Below are 17,785 nucleotides of genomic sequence, written 5' to 3' on the forward strand. Positions count from 1 at the left end.
CACCTACCCCACCGATCCATGCAACATTCACGAGCTGTGCATATTCCCAACCCCCCACCACTCACGCGTCCACTACCTACCACTTATCACCCCCCCCATCCAAACACCCACCCACCCCCCATCACTCATGAACTACCCACCCACCCACCCCCCATCCAAACACCTACCCACCACCCATCACCCATGAACTATCCACCCACCCACCCCCCATCCAAACACCCACCCACCACCCATCACTCATGAAATATCCACCCATCCCCCCATCCAAACACCCACCCACCACCCATCACCCATGAACTATCCACCCACCCACCCCCCATCCAAACACCCACCCACCACCCATCACCCATGAACTATCCACCCACCCACCCCCCCATCCAAACACCCACCCACCACCCATCACCCATGAACTATCCACCCACCCACCCCCCCATCCAAACACCCACCCACCACCCATCACCCATGAACTATCCACCCACCCACCCCCCCATCCAAACACCCACCCACCACCCATCACCCATGAACTATCCACCCAGCCACCCCCCATCCAAACACCTACCCACCACCCATCCACTCATGAAATACCCACCCATCCACCCCCCATCCAAACACCCACCCACCACCCATCCACTCATGAAATACCCACCCATCCACCCACCCATCCATCCACCACCCACCACTCATTCACCACCCATCTACCCATCCACCCACCACAAATCCATCACCCATCCACCACCCATCCATCCACCACCCACCCACCCATACGGGAAGGGTGATAACCTGTGCTCACTCACACAGCTACGGGGTGGGGACAGCTGTGAACACCTGTCTACCAGTGTCCACCAGAGTGTGGCGGGAGGGGGCCGGAGGGTGAGGGTCACTTCACCTTCACCGAATCAGCAGCCCCTCCAAATGCACTGAGCAGGGGCAGGATCACGGGACCCCAGCACTGTCCTGTGCCTCAGTTTCCCTGGCTGCAGCTCTGTCTGCAGGCAGCAGTCTGTCTTGCAGCAGGCTGGGGCCGGGTGAGTGAGCCATGCTGTGCCCTGTTCCTAATGGCCTGGCCTGTCTGCAAGCCCCTACACCCCCTGCCCTGCCCTCGGCTCTCTCCTCCTCCTCCTCCCCTCGCCACCCGCCTCCCCAACCCCCCTTGAAGTTGCAGGCTTTGTTTGACTTTCTCACCCTCCCACCTGGCCCCAGCCACCTGCCCACCCCCTGGCCCCACAGCCACTGGGCAGGATCCAGGAGGGAGGGAGCCGGAGGCCCTGGACAGAGGGCCTGTCCAGGTTGGGCTCTCGGGGTGACTTCATCACCGCCTCGGGAGTGAATTCCCAGAACTCCAGACACACCCGTTTCTAAGAATATGAAGAGAAAGTGCATTCCAGCCGCAGAAACACAGGGCTCCCACCCAGCCAGCGCCCCCTGGCTCAGGGCGGACACCTGCGAGCTCCCGGCCCAGGGCCCCGCTGGAGCTGAACAAGTGGGGCCTCTGCAGCGCTCCCGCGCCCCGAGCAGCTGCAAATGCAGGTCCCACAGCTGGCCCCGGTCCCGCCGAGCAAGGGCAAGCTCTGTGCCGAGGGCTGGAAAGGGCGTGCCCGCCCCTTATCAGTGTGCAGGGAACCCCGCCAACAATCCAAGCGCCAAACGCGGCGAGTCCAGGCTCGGCTGGAATGCGGACGCAAACCTCAGCCGCCCGTGGTTCAGGGTCCCCTCCCACACGGTGCAGGAGGAGACACAGCTCCTCAGGACAGGGCAGTGGCCAGGGGGCCCCAGCCACTCCCAACAGCCCCTAGCCTAGGCTGTGGCCATAGAACCCGGGGCCAGCCAAGCCCCTCACCACCCCCCCGCCCCGGGTATGGGAGACCCAGGCCTGCACACGTGTTAGCTCCTTCAGCAGGGGATTTCCTGAGCCAGGAGTGGCTGCTGGGAGCTAGGGAGCCCCGTACAGCTGTCCTCGTCGTAAGCCACAAAACCCAAGGTCCCCCCAGGACTCCGAGAAGGAGCCCCGCGTGGAGGCGCACAGGTGGCTCTGGAAGCCAGAAGGGGAGGCAGCAGATCCCGCCCACATCTTGACCTTGTGACCTGCACCCTCCAGAGCTGCAAGGCAGCACGAGGTCTGCTCAGGCTCTGACGGGCGTGGGGATGCTCAGGCTCAGGTGCTCGGATCTCCGAGGAAAACAAGGCAGAGAACCTGGCTCCCACCCGGAGTGGCCCTGGCCCCAGCAGGTGCAGGTAGACCAGAAGTGCCAGGAGCGGGGGCCAGCGCTGTGGCGCAGTAGGCTGGGCCTCTGCCTGCAGCGCCGTTGTCCCATATGGGTACCTGTTCGTGTCCCAGCTGCTCCTCTTCTGATCCAGCTCCCTGCTAATGGCCTGGGAAGGCAGTGGGAAATGGCCCGAGTGCTTGGACCCCTGCACTCACATGGGAGTCCTGGATGGAGATCTGTCTGGGTTCCCGGCTTCAGCCTGGCTCAACCCTGGCCAATGTGGCCCTTTTAGGGGTAAACCAGTGGATGGAATACCTTTCTCCTTTCCCTCTCCATAACTCTGCCTCTCAAAGAAGCAAATCTTAAAAAAAAAAAAAAAAAAAAAGAAGGAAAGAAAGGAAGGAAGGAAGGAAGGAAGGAAGGAAGGAAGGAAGGAGAGGGGAGGGGAGGGGAGGGGAGGGGAGGAGGGAGAGGCGAGGCGAGGCGAGGAGAGGTGAGGCGAGGAGAGGACAGGCGAGGCGAGGAGAGGAGGAAGAAGTGCCCGGAGCCCTTGGGTGGGGTGAACTGTGTCCCTCCCAAGGGTATCCACCATCCTGACACCTGCAAACGGGGCCTTATTTGGAAACAGGGATGCAATCAAGGTAAGACGACCTCGCAGCGGAGCAAGAGGGGCCCTCACACAGGGACTGGTGGCCTTCGAAGGAAGAGACAAACTGGGGCCCAGACACACAGGGAGGAAGTCACAGGCAGGGACTTCAAACCCAGGGGCAGTGGGCACAGCCTGCCCTGGACGCTGATTCTGTTCACGCAAAACCCAGCTCTCTGGGGAAAGAGCTCCAGGGAGGAGCGCGGGAGACGCTGGCTGGGCCCGTCCACACCTCAGTGCCTGGGCACGCGACCTGCAGGGACGATGAGCAGGAAACACGGTACCATCCGTCCCGGGGAGATGCGGGGCAGCCCCCTGGGCTCTGCAGAGCGCGTGCACGCGAGGGTGCCAGCGAGAAAATGCAGCGTAATCCTGAATATCTGAAAAGCACATTTTCCTAAGAGTGGATTCTGTCTCTGCTTTATTTGAGATGTTAATTATAGGCTGTGTAATGGTTCTCGCTTACATGAAATGCTTCAGGGTTAAGGAACAAAGTCAGCTCCGCCAGGCACATGTGCAAGCCAGGCTTTCGTCCCAAGGCCCAGCGAGCCCTGCGAGGTGCGTTTCTCCCTGGTCAGAGCGAGCTCGCAGCACAGGGCTTTCGGCGTGGGGTGGTTTCGTCTGTCAGCAGGGGGAAGCACTTCAAAAACTGTGTGGAAGATGGGATTAAAAGGTGAGCTGAGGGGCTGGCACAGCGGCATAGCGCGTGAAGCCACCGGCACTAGCATCCCGTATCAGCCTGGATCCGAGTCCCAGCTGCTCCACTTCCAATCCAACTCCCTGCTAATGTGCCTGGGAAGTCAGCCACAGATGGTCCAAGTTCTTGGGCCCCTGCACCCACATGGGAGACCCAGCGGAAGCTCCTGCTCCCGCCTTCGGCCTGGCTCAGCCCTTTGGGGAGTGAACCAGCAGGTGGAAGACCTCTCTCTCCTTCTCTCCCTGTAACTCTGCCTTTCAAATAAATAGATAAATCTTCCAAAAAGTAAACATCTGCAACATTAATTCAAAATTTGTGCAGAAGATGAGTTACTCTGATACGAATTTTTTCTGAACTCTGTGCATAGCTTTTCCATAACACCCACTTTGCTGGCACTTTCTGAGAAGGTCCTGTGTGTCCGTGAGGATGGAAACTCCAGGGCTCTGGTACACACTGAGCCCCCACAACCCACGTGCTCACAACAGAATCACAAAACCGGGTCCCACGGTCAGGTGATCCGAATGCTCACTGAAAGCTCCCCTGCACCTGAACCTGCACAGGACGTCCTTGGCCTTGGGGACATCGCGCTCCTGGAGGAGTGGGGACGAAGCCCCAAGCCAGCACCACCGAGGCAGCCAGTGACCCACCAGTCCCCAAACCCGGGTGAGCCCTGGCCGGGGAGCCCGCGGCACAGCTGGAAGTCTGGCAGCACGGGTGTGAGCTACGGGCTCATCAGGGATGCTGCGGGCTCTGTGCTCAGCAGGTGAGGCCTGTTCACCACACGGCCCAGCAGGCCAGAATAAACTCGGCCCTAACAAAGACCTGGCCCACGGTCACTCAGGAGGCACTGGTGGAACAGGAGGGGCTGCTGGCCACCCGCCCCGGGGACCTGAGCCCAGCCTGAGCGTCCCCCTCCAGGGCCATCAAAGACACTGCCCAGGGACGCAACCACAAGAGGACAGCAGGCTGCAATGGCGGTCACTTCCCTCCCAGTCCCCGGGAGGGGTGAGATGGCTGTCGAGGGCTGAACAGGACTTGGTTCCCACACTCTTGCAGGCATCAGATGGAACACCTCTATCTTAGGTACACGGGTAACGGTCTCATGCGCTGAGGTAAACGGTCAGAGCAGTGGGTGGAGGCTCCGTCCAGCCACGGCGTCCGAGGGGGGCCCTGGGCGAGGGAGGCTGCCACGGGACAGCCGTGGTTGACTCAGAGAGCGACCACCGAGGGTCGGGGAAGAGCCGCTCCTGCACTCTCTGCTTCCTGGTTCCCTCTGCCATCCCTGGCATCACCAGACACCTGCACCCACGGGGCCACCGATCCTGGACCGTGGACCTCCAAACTGCGAGCCGCTACCTCTCAAAGTAAGGAAAAGCCCACCAGCCTGGGGCACACAGGGCCCCTGCGAGGGGACAAAGTGGACAAGGAAGGGTCCTGTCCCTTTTAGCTCAGAGCTGCAGCAGCCAAGGTGGCACGGAGTGAACCACTGACCCCCCCGGACGTGTCCTCTGCTCTCCCAACCCTGCCCCCCGGCAGGCGGTGCCTACTGCTGGCCTGCTCCATGCGGGCTGCGGGCAGGAGGTTCCGGTGTTTGCCCTCACGGCGCATCCAGGACACAGGGGAGGGAGGTGAGGGGCACAGACGTGGATTCCAGCCTCCAGCCTCGGCCTGGGGAAGCAGAGGAACACTGACAAGAGGGGACACTTGGGAAGATCTGGGGGAAAGTGCACCGGGGTCCGAGGGCCCCTGAGAGGCCAGCGTGACCTGAGCAAGGAGGACCAGGGCAGTGGTCCAGGGAGAAGCCTGGGCTTGGAGCAACTGGGCCTTGTACTAGCAGCAGGCATCCAGCGAGTGCTTGAACCTGGCCCAACGGGGCCCAAGGTGCACCTCAACAGGACCCCAGGAAGCAGGGGGACCAGCGAAGGGGCCTCCACCAGGGGGCACTAACAGGACACAATGGGGGCTGCCAGGGGCAGAATGCTCAGGGCCTAGAGACTAAACATGGGATTGGGGGTGCCGACCACGAGCCCCAAGGGGTTGGGAGAGGGGACGCCAAGATGCAAGTGGGGAGTATCTGGAACTGGGGCCGGAGATGCCCCCCGGCAGGGACAGAGGAGAGTGAGTGCAGGAGGCTGGGGCCGGGGGCCTGTGAAACTCGAGTCAGGCTCCGCCCACCTAGCCATGCCCAGGGCTGACACTGGAGTGACTGGCAGAGAAGCCTAGTGCGTGGCGGCTTGATCCCCAACACCCCGCCCCAAGCCTCAGCACTCCGGTAAGAGGGCGGGGACAAAACGCTCCACGGCTGGTGGCCGCTCAGCTGGGCACTGTCCGCTGCCCAGGACACTTCACCTGTGCACCCTGGTGCCCAGCACACACGAGGCACCTTTCACAAAACACTGTTAAATGAGTGGAGCCGGAGCACGAACCAGGTAAACGGGAAACCGGGAAGCCCCGCCCTCCAGGGGTCCCGGCCACTCCCACTGGCGGCCACCCCCCAGTGCTGGGCCACCATCTTCAGCCCTGGGGGGCAGAATCACCTCCTGGCCTGGAGGCTTTCATAGTTCCCACTCACAAAACAGCGCCAAAGAGCGTGAGAGCTAGATGAGAAGAGACGCGTGGTCATGGAAAACGGGCTCAGCCAGGCACGGAAACAAGCGAAGCCCACCCAGGGGCAGCACGGGCAGTGTCCAGGGCGGGGAGCCACAGATGGACGCCCTCTGAGGTCAGGAAGCCTTCCAGAACCCTCCTGGGGCAGGGGAGAGGGGCACATGAGTGACAGGCAGACCAGAAAGGACACATCCGGGACAGGGACAGCGGCTGCAGAGTGACCAGTAAGGCCTGTCCTCTGGGACCCCGAGGTGGTTTAGGGAGGACAGAGGGGCGGGGTGTGGAGGAGACGGGTGCATACATGTTCCCGCCCATCCCTGCAGACCCGGCCACAGCCCCCATGGGGACATGCCGGAGAGGGGGAATGCGGGTGCCAGCTGCTCCCTGCAGACACAGGGACCCCGTGCCCTGCAGCCTGGGCACCTCCAGAATGGTTTGGAGACACACAGGAAAGCTGGCGGGGGAGGGGTGGGGGGCTTCCAGCCTCCAGTTCGTGGGCTTTTCCTGAAGCTAATTGATGCCTTCCTGCCCCGGCTGCTGCCGCGTCTCCCGCGCCGCCAGGGCTGCAGCTCAGGAAGCCGGGGCCAGCGGCCGCCGACAGCTTGGGCAGATTCCAACCATGCGACGGCGAGGCCCGGAGCTCAGCTTACCAGGGAGCAAGTAACAAAACCCGCGTGACGACAGCACCACTTTCATCGCGAGTCATCACGCTCAGTCTCCTCCCGGCAGGACTACGGGGCTTCAAACGGCGAGAGGAGGAAGGGGAACCGAGCGAAAGCCATCCGCTGTGGTTGGTAATTAGCCTTATCTCGGAGGACGCGCTCTGGAAGCCTCTGGTGCCCAGAGAGTTCCAACTCTGTCCCGTGCCGGTCACCGCGTTTCAGGGGGTCCCGGCGGCGATGACAGCCTCAGCCATCCCCGCCAGTCATTACTCATCTAAAATTGACTCTCACCATGAAGAGGAAATCCGAGAACGTCGGAAGCTGATTCCACCCTCTGGGACAACCCGTCTTGACTTAGCCCGGCCCCGAGCTCCCCACACCCTGCGCAGACACCCCCCACCCCAGGGCTCCTGGAGACACAAGAGGGCAAGGTGAAGGATCCCGCACGACCCACCCGGACGGGCAGGCAGGAGGTGTGCATGGGCCAGGCACTCAGTAAATCCGCTGTGAATGAAGCTGCGTGCTGACTCCCCGGAGGGCACAGGAGTACTCCACTTGGGTGGGGGGATGCTGTCCTGGGGGACCTAGGGGGAGGGGCCGGGGGCCCTTCCACAGTGGCAGAGGCCGGGTGGGAAGGGAAGGCATGGGGCACCCTCCCCAGGTCTGAAGGTGGCTCGGACCCAGCTCCTTCCTCTCTACCACTCGGGGCGGGGGGGGGGGGGGGGGGGGCCCTGAGGCCGACTGGGCGTGGCTGCCTCTACCTTCCTTCCGGCTCACCGCCAGGCCCCAGCACAGCCAGGAATTGAGGATTAACACTGGGCGGTGGCGAGACGGCAGGAAGAGACGTCCAGAGCCAGACAGGACCAAGAGCCCGACCAGCCTGGTGTTACCAGGCAGTAACCCCGCCCCTGGCGCATCGGCTGCCGGTTCTCCTCCCCGCCCGGTGCACAGCCCTGCGGGCGCATCCTGCTGCTCCTGGTGCGGCTGCTGCAGGCTGCTCTCTCTTCCGGCCTCATAAATGCCCGCTAATGCCTGCTGCCCTTGTCATAAGCTGCCGTAAGCTCGATAAACTCGTGCCGGATAAAACTCCCACACGGACGTTAATGATCTCCCAGGTGTTTATATTAAACACTTGCATCGAGGACACGGTCGGTAGAGGAATCTCCAAGTTACCTCCGGTGCGAGTCAAGTCCCACCTAATCCCCAGAGGGCTTCCAGACAGCGTGCTCCCCGCCAGCCAGCGGCCGCTTGTCTTCCCCGTGCGCGCCAGGAGATCAAAGAGCAGAGCAGAGCCTGCGTCTCTCTCTGTAGCGCCCCTGGGCTGGCTCTTTCTAGAAAATCACCCCTGCTTGCCTTGGGGCAGTTTATCATTGCGATGAGGAGGCCCTGAGGGACACAGAGCGGTAGCGAAGCCCCGGGAACGCCGCCAGGACCCGCGGGACGGAGGGTTCCGTCTCTGTGCCAGTGCCTCGGTTTTGACCTACAGATCACACTCGAAATCTGGAATGAAGGCACCGTCTCCATAAAGCCGCCACGTAAAAGCAGCACTCGTGTTGTGGGCTTAGGCTGTGCAGCGGATCCCGCATTGTGACTTCCCCTGCCGTTCTCATAAAGAAGGGGCCGGCGGCGTGGCACAGCGGTTTAAGCCAATGCCTGCAACACTGGCATCCCACACGAGTGCCAGTTCGAGTCCTGGCGGCTCCACTTCTGGTCCAGTTCCCTGATAACGCACCTGGGAAAGCAGCAGATGACAGCCCAAGTCCTTGGGCCCCTGCACCCACATGGGAGACCTGGATGAAGCCTCTGATTCTTGGCGTCTGCCTAGTCCAGCCCCAGCCATTGCAGCCACTGGGGAGTGAACCAGCAGATGGAAGATCTCTCTCTCTCTCTCTCTAATTCTGCCTTTCAAATAAATAAATCTATTTTTTAAAAATAAGTGACTTGACTGTTGTTGTGCAGACAAGAGCTCGGGGTGAGGGCTGGGACACAAGCCTCGTCCCCGAGCCCCCTGGCTATGCAAGGCTCCAGGTCTGAAATCCTCGGCGATTCCAGCAGCCGACACCCGGGCCCATCAGGGGCACGGCCAGAGGAGACCACGTGCCGCTCCCCCCCACCTCATGATGCGGGCGACGTGCGTGCGGAGCAGGGGGTGGCCCAGGACACTCACCCGTGAAGTCCTCGAAGCACTCACAGCTGTAGCCGCCCTCACGGCTGCGGCAGCGGCCGTTGGCGCCACAGGGGCTGGAGTAGCAGAGGTCGATCTCGGTCTCGCAGTAGTCGCCGGTGAAGCCGGGCGGGCAGCGGCAGCGCAGGCCGTTGATGGGGTGGATGGGCCGGAAGAGCACCGTGGTGGAGCTGATGAAGGGGGCGGAGCTGTCGAACCGGAGCACCGACACGCACTTCATGTAGTTCTCGCAGGGCTCGCGCAGGCAGATGTTGTCGTCGAAGGGCAGCACGCGCTGGGCGGAGATGGTGGTGAGCAGCGTGCGGTTCAGGTAGATCTGCTCCTGCAGCTCCTCTGACGGGAAGAACCGGCCCCGCCCGCCGCCCGGCAGCAGCGCCGAGAAGGTCACATTCAGGATGTTGGCGCTGACGTCCGTGTCGTTCTGGATGTTGAAGACGAAGACGTCGTCCTTGGCGGTGGACAGCACGGTGGCCACGCCTTCCACGAAGAGGGCCAGCAGCGGGGACAGGAACCGCTCCTGCGACATGTTCTCCAGCCGCACGGTGATGCTGTTGGTCAGCATGTCATCTGTGATGATGGTGACACGCAGCGTGCAGAGCGCCGTCACGCTGTGGACGCCGTCTGGGGACACAAGGACAGTCGGGTCATTCGCGCCGGCCAGCACCGCCTGGGAGCAGCCTCCGACATGCGGAGCACAAGAGGGGCCGGCACGGGGACCCCACAGGCTGCCCACCCCCATGACAGCCGTGGGCCTCCGGCTCCTGCTGCCACCTCAGCTCACACACATCCAGAAGCACCGCTCCGGCCCGGGCGCACCAGCGACCGCCACGCGGCCCCAGCTCCCACGCTGTGCCCCCCCCACATGAGGTGGCGATGTGACGTGAAGCCCCCGGCTCTCCCCGCTGCGCCCCAGCCCACAGCCCCTCCCCTGCTGCACATACTCTGCTTCATAAAGACACGCCCGAGAGGAGGCTGGACGTCCACCACCACGCGTGGCCCTGGGGCGCCCGGGAGCGTGAGCGAGGCATCCGCTGCTTCAGCTGAGCACAGAACCAGGGATGTTCCGGGGCTGGGCTGCGGGGGCTTGGGGCTCCCGGGTACTGGGCTTCGGCGGCAGGCCCTGCCCAGGGGGCCTTCCCGCAGGTGCACATCCTCCAGGTCCGGCTCAAATCCCAAGGCCTGGAGCTCCGTGGGTCCTCCCTTCCGGCACCCCCTCAGGTCTCTCCATCTGTACCCCAAGGAGAGCAGCCGCCCAGTTCCTGAGGGGTGTGGGGGCAAAGACCCTCTGTCACCCCTCTGGGAACCACAGCCCCCCAGATGCCCCACCCACGAGGCAGGAGCCAGGCAGGGGCCTTCCTACTTCTCTCTGCGATGCTGTGACAGTGCTGGGCTCACTCAGAGCTCTGACAGGTGACAAAACCCAGAAGCCAGCTCACCACTAACAGGCACAGCAGCAGGCAGGGGGCCTTATGACACCTGGGGGCACCGACTCAGGACACCTGGGGCACCAAGACCCGGCCTTTCCAGGAGTGACCTTGAGCCACGCAGCCCTGCAGACACCAGGGAAGGAACCTGGGGAAGTCACAGCTGCTCCTGCCTGCTCGATTACACAGGGATCCCCGCATAACAGGTGAGAAATCCGAGACTCCAGGGATGCAGGCCCGGCAGGAGGGGAGCCCCCGCCTCACCCCGATGCCGCAGCAGTACCCAGGAACGTCCAGCAGGCACCGAGCGCCCACTGACTCTTCCCTGCCAGCCGGCTGAGCCCCAGGCCAAGCTGAGCTCGGAAAATGCGCCCCCAGGCCTGGCCTAAGCCCGGGCTCTGTCTACAGCCTCACAGAACACAAAGGGGACGCACAGTCAACAGCCAGACAGCACCTGTGCTCACACAACCCAGGGGGGCAGCCTGCCCAGGAAGGAGGAAAAACAGGGGGGCGGCAGTGACCCCAGGGCAGCAGCCTCCAGGATGACCCCGCTGCCCCTCCCACACCCACCCCAGGGCCGGGGCCACTTCCACCCCCGGGGAGTGGCAGGAGGGGACTCTGGACCTCCCAGTCCAGGCCCTAACAGGACTGGAAGGTTCTGCCTCTTTCCTCAGACGCCAGACGCCACACTGGGGACAGTCAGGCTGGGGACACCATGCTGGGGAGGCCACGGTGGGGACAGCCAGGCTGGGGACATCACACCAGGGAGGCCACAGTGGGGACAGCCAGGCCGGGGACATTGCACCAGGGAGGCCACAGTGGGGACAGCCAGGCTGAGGACATCACACCAGGGAGGCTAGGCTGGGGACGCCACGCTGGGGAGAGCCAGGCTCCCTAGGTAAGAGCGTGGCCCCCAGGACCCAGACTTGGCCCTGTGGGGCCTGGCGGGCAGCCCAGACAGTCCAAGGTGGAGGCCAGTGTCCCGTGAGCCGGACTCACACACAGCACAGCGAGTATCTGACACCACCGAGTTTGGGCTGCTCTCCCACCAGCATGAGAACAGACAAAACCAGCGGCACAGAGATGTGTGGGAGAACCCGTACCCTCACCGCCCTTCCTACCCGACACCGACAACTTCCTGTGCGCTAAACCATGCCCACCCCCAAATGCCCGGTGTCGCAGGTGGGGTCTGGAGTCGGGGAGGGAATCGGGGGAGATCGGCCCTGCCCCATGGGATCCGCGTCCTCCAGTGAATGGACATGGTGAGGAGGGTATGGGGGGCGCCGCCTCTGAGCCAGGAGCCCACCCCTCCCAGACAACCTCAAGGGACCTGGTCAGTCCTGCCTGGGTCTCTGCACCCTCAAGGCAGTGGGTGGGTGGGCTCCTCCTCCCTCTGGAAGCTACCCCCTTCTCCACGTCTCTTTCCTGCTCGTCCTCCCGTGAGTTACGTGGCTCCTGGGGACACGCACACCCGGCACCAACCAGCAGCCCCATTCCCCTGCCACGCGCGTGGACCTCGTGAAAGACGTCAGACACCCAGAGCAATCCTGATGTTGGGGGTCCTCGGGATGGGGTTTGCAGGGGGCCAGGGCTGAGCAGGGAGGGGCAGCCGGTGTTGAGTCGGGGCCAAGTTCCAGTTTGGAAAAAGGAACGGCTCGAGCTGGGGACAGCGACGGCCACACGGGCACGTGGATGCCCCTGTGCCGCCGACCGTGCAAACGTGGGCACTCGCCACAGCCGAAGGCGTCCCAAAGCAAAGGGGCAGCCTCACGTCCCTCGGGACCACGGCCTCAGCATCCCTCCCCCACCACCCGCACAGCCGTCACCCCAACCCCTTGTGGCCCCAGAGTAAAACCGCAGCCCCTCACCTGTCTCAGGGTCGCCCCACCCCCAGACAGTGACACCTCCCTGTCACCACATCATCCTTCTGCCTGCCCCAGGCCGTGCGCACAGCCTGTCGGCTGTGTGTCAGCTCAGTGTCCCCGCACGCTGAGCCCCGCCCTGTGACCTGACGTCACTCTTCCTCCTTGCTTTCCCTCTGTGAGTCCCGGGGCCCTGCTCCAGGAGCACCTGTCACGGCCAGAGAGGCTCCTGGCACTCAGCAGCTGCTGCACACAGGGGTGTGGCAGGGAGGGAAGGCGGGGGGGGGGGGGGGGAGGATGCAGAGTCGCAGCCGCACCTCTAACCCCAGCCCCGCCGGCTGCGCACGGAGCTGCAGGCCCCTGGTTCCCAGTGAGCTGTTTTCTCCCTTGGTCGCTGTCTGGTCCGGTTCTGTTTCCGCTTTGGCGAGGGCCGAGGACGACAGCACGGGCAGGGCACCGTTGCTTCCTGGTGACCACCGCTACTGAGGATCGCGTTCCCGCACACCACACACGGCTTTGTTCTGCAAAGCTGAACGCCCAGGCCTCTGGGTGCTCTGGGCTGTCCCGTCCGCCCCGCCCCAGGAAGCACAGCCCGGAACACGGACCTGCACTCAGGCCCGACGCCACTCGTGCACAAAGTGACGGTGATGATGTACCGCCCCCAGGCAGGCCTCAGTGTGACCAGCGCTGACCGTACGGGAGACACGCACACGCCCTGCCGTCCTCCCAACGCCGTCTCCCTCACACTGCGAGCTCGGCCCGGCTGTCCCGGAACCCACCGTGCTACTCTCCTTCACGGCCTGGCTGGGATTCCTGAGCCGACAGCAACGCAGCAGCCTTCGTGGACACAAACGTGGAGGCCCACGGATAACACCCGGCCACGGGCGGTCCCACACGGAGGGCAAGGGGCTGGGCACTGGGTGGCCAGGAGGCAGCAGGCAGCCGAGTCTCCTCGGGGGATGGCACTTGTCACAGTCTCTGCCTCCCCTTCTTAAAAAGACAGTGTCACTCAGCCCTGCTCATGGCCGGCGTCACTCAGCCCTGCTCGCGGCCTCACAGTCCCCACCCCCCAACAGCAGCCGGGATGGGATGGATGGGAAGGTGGGGGCGGGGGAGATGAGGCCGCTGAGGCAGGGGTGGGCGGGCCTCCAGCTGCTGCTGGCCTCGTGGGAAATGTCCTCAAAGAGGTGGACTGGGAGGAGTCCGTGCATGGTGCCTTGGTGGACACAGACACAGAGGGACAAGGCGGCTGCCCGGGCCCAGCAAGGTCACTCAGGCTGTGAGTGGCAGGGTCCTGAGCTTCCCACCGAGGACAGACGGGATGGACCAGAAAGGGGCCCCAGAGGACCACAGCCCCGCACCATGGACAGAGGTGGAGGGGGCGAGCTCCTAACGCGTTACACTCCCTGGGCTTCAGCGGGGTTGGGGCTGGTGCCAGGGGAGCCTGGGCCACTCTGCCGGCCTACCCCATGCACCGTGGCCAGGAGCTCCTCCACTTGCTGTCGCCACCACCTGCCCTTGACGTTCTCAGAGTTCAAGGCCTCCCTGTGGTCATGCCCACAGGGCGCTGCTGGCCATCAGCCAGCCTGGGACAAAGGCTGTGCCCGCCCCTCGGTGCCGCCCGACCTGGGGCCCTCACAGCAACAGGCAGGAGGCCACACCGAGGTCAGACAACAGGGGTGAGGTTCTGATCCTACTCCCCGTGGGTGTCTGGTTTTGCTCCTCTCTAAGCAGCAAAGGCCAAGTCCAGAACCTTCGGCCCCAGCTATGGATCTGGGTCCATGTCACAGAATAGGTGACACAAGCTGTAGGGCTGGGGACAAATGCATGCGTGTCTCCAGCCAATCACGTGTCTTGTCAAGACCTGGGCCCGCCCACAGTGGGGCTGCAACCTTGCAGTCAACTCACACGGTGCTGACAGCACCAGCGCAGCCCTGCCTGGCACCAGCTGCCCGTCCCTCCTCGTCCACCTCCAAGCTGGGTTCTCAGCTGGACGATGGTGGGCGAGGGTCTTCCCTAGCCCCCAAGGCAGTCCATGCCTTGGGTTTCTCTCACCTGGAACCCACGTCCATAACCTGTCGTCTCCACCTCCCTCAAGCGGCTGCTGTAGGCTGGGGCACAGGAGCGGAGGTCTTCACAGCCCCTCCCCTGCCGGTATCAAAAGTCTTAGGAAGGGACAAGACCAGGCCCCAGCGCCAACCCCTAACCCTGCCCAGATCCCAGGGCCCACCATCAGGGGTGGTCATCTGCTGATTCCTATCTGGGGAGTGTACCCAGGCCAGCGCCTTAACCAGAGGCTGCGTCACCACCGCTGAGACGCTGGAGCCCCCAGCAGGTGCCACCCACCTCTGCTGGCTCACTGCACACCACTGCTCTCAGTTAAGCATGAAAGGGACGTTCCAGACCACTTGGAAAGCAGACTCGGGCCACACCCACTGCTGGGCTTTTGTGTGTGTGTATGTTTTTGGTTTGGGTTTTTTTTTTTTTTTTTTTTTTGGTTTTGAGAGGTAGAAACAGAGAAAGCTCTCATCCATTGTTCATCCCCAAATACCCACGATGGCCTGATCCAGGCTGGGCCAAAGCCAGGAGCCAGGAACTCAATCTAGGTCTCCCACACGGGACGTAAGGACCCAACCACGCAAGCCATCACTGCTGTCTCCCACAGTCTGTGTTAGCAGGAAGCTGGAGTGGGCAACAGGGCTGGGACGCCAACGTGGGACGTGGGTGTCGTCCCCCCCGGACTCCATGCCCACCTACTGCTGCCTTAAGACAGCAAAGCCACCTGGCTCCTGGAGAATGATGCTGTCACCATGGAGGTGACCAGGCCAGTTCCCGAAACGCCTGGACCGTGCGGGGCAGGAGACCCTGTGCAGCTCCCCCGAGAGGTGAGGCTCAAAGGCATCGTACCCAGGAAAGCAGCCAGACACGGAGGCCTCGGGGCACACAGCTGCACAAGACAGAACCCGGGACAGGTGAGACAGGTGCGCCCCGAGAGACAGAAGCCAGACTGCCGGCTGCTAGAGGCAGGGGGTAGAAGGGTTGGGGAGTGACCGGGTTGGAGCGTCGCGGTGTGGGCTGTGGGGCGTCTCCGGGCGATGGCCGTGATCTGAGAGGTGATGACCACACCAGCCGGTGAGTGTGCTGGATGCCACTGCGGCGCTCACTTTAAAGTGTTTAGTCCCGCCTCACGTGATTTCCACCTCCATTTTTAAAAAGGGAGGGGCCAGCGCTGTGGTGCAGTAGGTTAATCCCTGCGGTGCTGGCATCCCATATGGGCACCGGTTCTAGTCCCAGCTGCTCCTCTTCTGATCCAGCTCTCTGCTATGGTCTGGGAAGACAGTGGAGGATGGTCCAAGTCCTTGGGCCCCTGCACCCACATGGGAGACCGAGAAGAAGCTCCTGGCTCCTGGCTTCGGATTGGCGCAGCTGCAACTGTTGCGGCCATTTAGGGAGTGAACCTACGGATGGAAGACCTTTCTCTCTGTTTCTCCCTCTCACTGTCTGTAACTTTAACTCTTAAATAAATAAAATCTTAAAAAAAAAAAAAAAAGGAAAAAAGCTAAGGCTTGCTCAAGTACGAAATTCTCTGAGGGGAGAAGGCTGCTTTCCAAGCCCGTTCAGTGCTGTCCTGGAGCCGAGCTGGTGAAGGTGGAGGGAGACCCGGCCTGCACAGGCAGAGCCGCCTCCCGCTTCCAGGGCCGGGAAGCCACCCTCTCTCCCCGGAGACACCAGACCTGCCTCCCTGAGGCCAGGGCAGAGCCAAGCCAGGCCAAACCCACCTGCCGGGCCCCAGCAGCGCACAGGGCATCCGCCGAGCGCCCCCTTGGAGTCCTCGAGGCCCTTCCTGCCCATCCAGGTTCTCGCCGAGCAACATGGAGGAATTCATTTGCTGAGCTGCGATGCCCGAGTCTGATCCCACCCCTGCTGCAGGGTGCTGGGGGCCGCAGGGCTGAAGTCGCGGCTGTCTGGGCCTTCAGCCTCTTGGCCCAGACTTCCCCACTGCAGTCCAGGGCCAAGAGAGTCCACGAGGGGCGGCCCTGGGACACTGAGCAGGGCCCTGGGCTCTGCCCACAGATGCCAGCAGCCCTCAGCCCCAGGCTGTGGCTACCAAGAGGTCTCCAGAGCTGGTCAGACACCCACCAGGGGCCGAGCAGCACCGGCTGACAGCCACGCCCTTGGGAGTGACACAGACATTCTGGATCCTTCTTCCAGCTTGAGCCTTTTGACAAGAACCTGGGCCTGGAGCCCTGGCCCAGCACCGGATCCATCTCTCGGCAGCGCGCCCAGCGCCTCCCTCTGCAGCTGGGCCCAAGACGGAAGCTGGCTGGGCCACAGGGAGCTCTCCCCACCCAAGCCAGAAACTACATTGCCCCCATCCTCGGACAATGGCAACGTTCCCTGGCAGAGTGGTAGGAAGGATGGCACGGACCACGGAGAGACAGTGAGCGCCTTGCTCCAGCCCCAAGGCTGCCCACCCTCCAGTGTGATGGCGCAGCCCCAAGCACCTGCCACGGGACGGCCATGTACGCTCTGGTCCCAGGGACGGCAGCCAAAGGGCTGTGGACAGCAAAAGTGAGGGGAGTTTGTTTTTGTTCATTTATCTGAGAGGCAGAAAGACAAAGAAAGAGAAAGCTCCTACCCACTGGTTCACTCCCCAAATGTCCACAATGGCTAGGGCTGGGCAGGGCCAAAGCCGGCAGCTGGAACTCAGTCCAGGTCTCTCCCCCAGAGTGGCAGGGACCAAGTACTCGGCCGTCACTGTGCCTCCCAGGTGTGCAAATCAGCAGGCAGCTGAGGCTACGGGCGTCTGGACGAAGTTTCGCGGGCAGTCAGAGCTGCGTCTATTCACTGCTGGTCACAGCCACTCACTGCTGGCCCCAGGATCCGGGAGCCTCAGGAGCCCTGCCACCCAGCTGGGCCCCTCACCCAGCAGCCTCTGAGGGCTGGGCAGCAGGTGCGTGGGCTTCCGCCTGCGTGCACACATGCTGTTCTCACTCCTGCTCCTCTCTGGGTCCTCATACGCACACCTGCAGGAGGGCAGGCCTGGGTTCAGGACTCCCTGGGCTGTGTCTGCTCCCAGGAGCTTCCATCTCCTTGCCGAAGCCTGCTACACAATGCACGGCCCAGACCCCTGCTCCTGCACGCGGCCCCTGACATTCTGTGTCCCTGGTCACTACAGAGGATAACACTCTGAGCCCAAGCCCGAGCCCAGTAGGATGGTCCCAGCAGCTGCCGGGAAAAGCCGAGCCCTGGAAGCACGTCGGTCACCGGGTGCTCACCCAAGGCCCCAGGGGCGCCTTGGGGAAAAGCCTCCTCTGACGGCTGGAGTGGCAGTGCTGTACAGTCTGCCCACGGGCACCCAAGGGCCCAGACGGCTGCCCTGGGCGGGCGGCGAGGGGACATGAGCAGCAGACTGGCACTTTTATAAGCCATAAAATACCCCAACTACGTGTGGGGTAGACCCCAAAACAGGTCAACATCCCAGTCCCTGGCACCTG

The 17,785-nt window shown here is 63.0% G+C and overlaps 1 protein-coding gene across 4 annotated transcripts in view; it reads right to left on the reverse strand.

Moving 5' to 3' along the window:
* CELSR1 (cadherin EGF LAG seven-pass G-type receptor 1) overlaps window positions 1-17,785 on the reverse strand; it is a 116,983-nt gene that overhangs the window by 64,139 nt on the left and 35,059 nt on the right. For all 4 annotated transcript variants that reach the window (XM_051828133.3, XM_089307771.1, XM_051828136.3 and 1 more), the window contains exon 2: window positions 8,984-9,622. In XM_051828133.3, the coding sequence (XP_051684093.3) occupies window positions 8,984-9,622 (639 nt within the window). The remainder of the gene's footprint in view (window positions 1-8,983; window positions 9,623-17,785) is intronic.

Source organism: Oryctolagus cuniculus, chromosome 11 (assembly GCF_051225735.1).
Source record: "Oryctolagus cuniculus isolate XC-2025 breed Fujian yellow rabbit chromosome 11, ASM5122573v1, whole genome shotgun sequence".
NCBI classification, from domain to species: Eukaryota; Metazoa; Chordata; class Mammalia; order Lagomorpha; family Leporidae; genus Oryctolagus; species Oryctolagus cuniculus.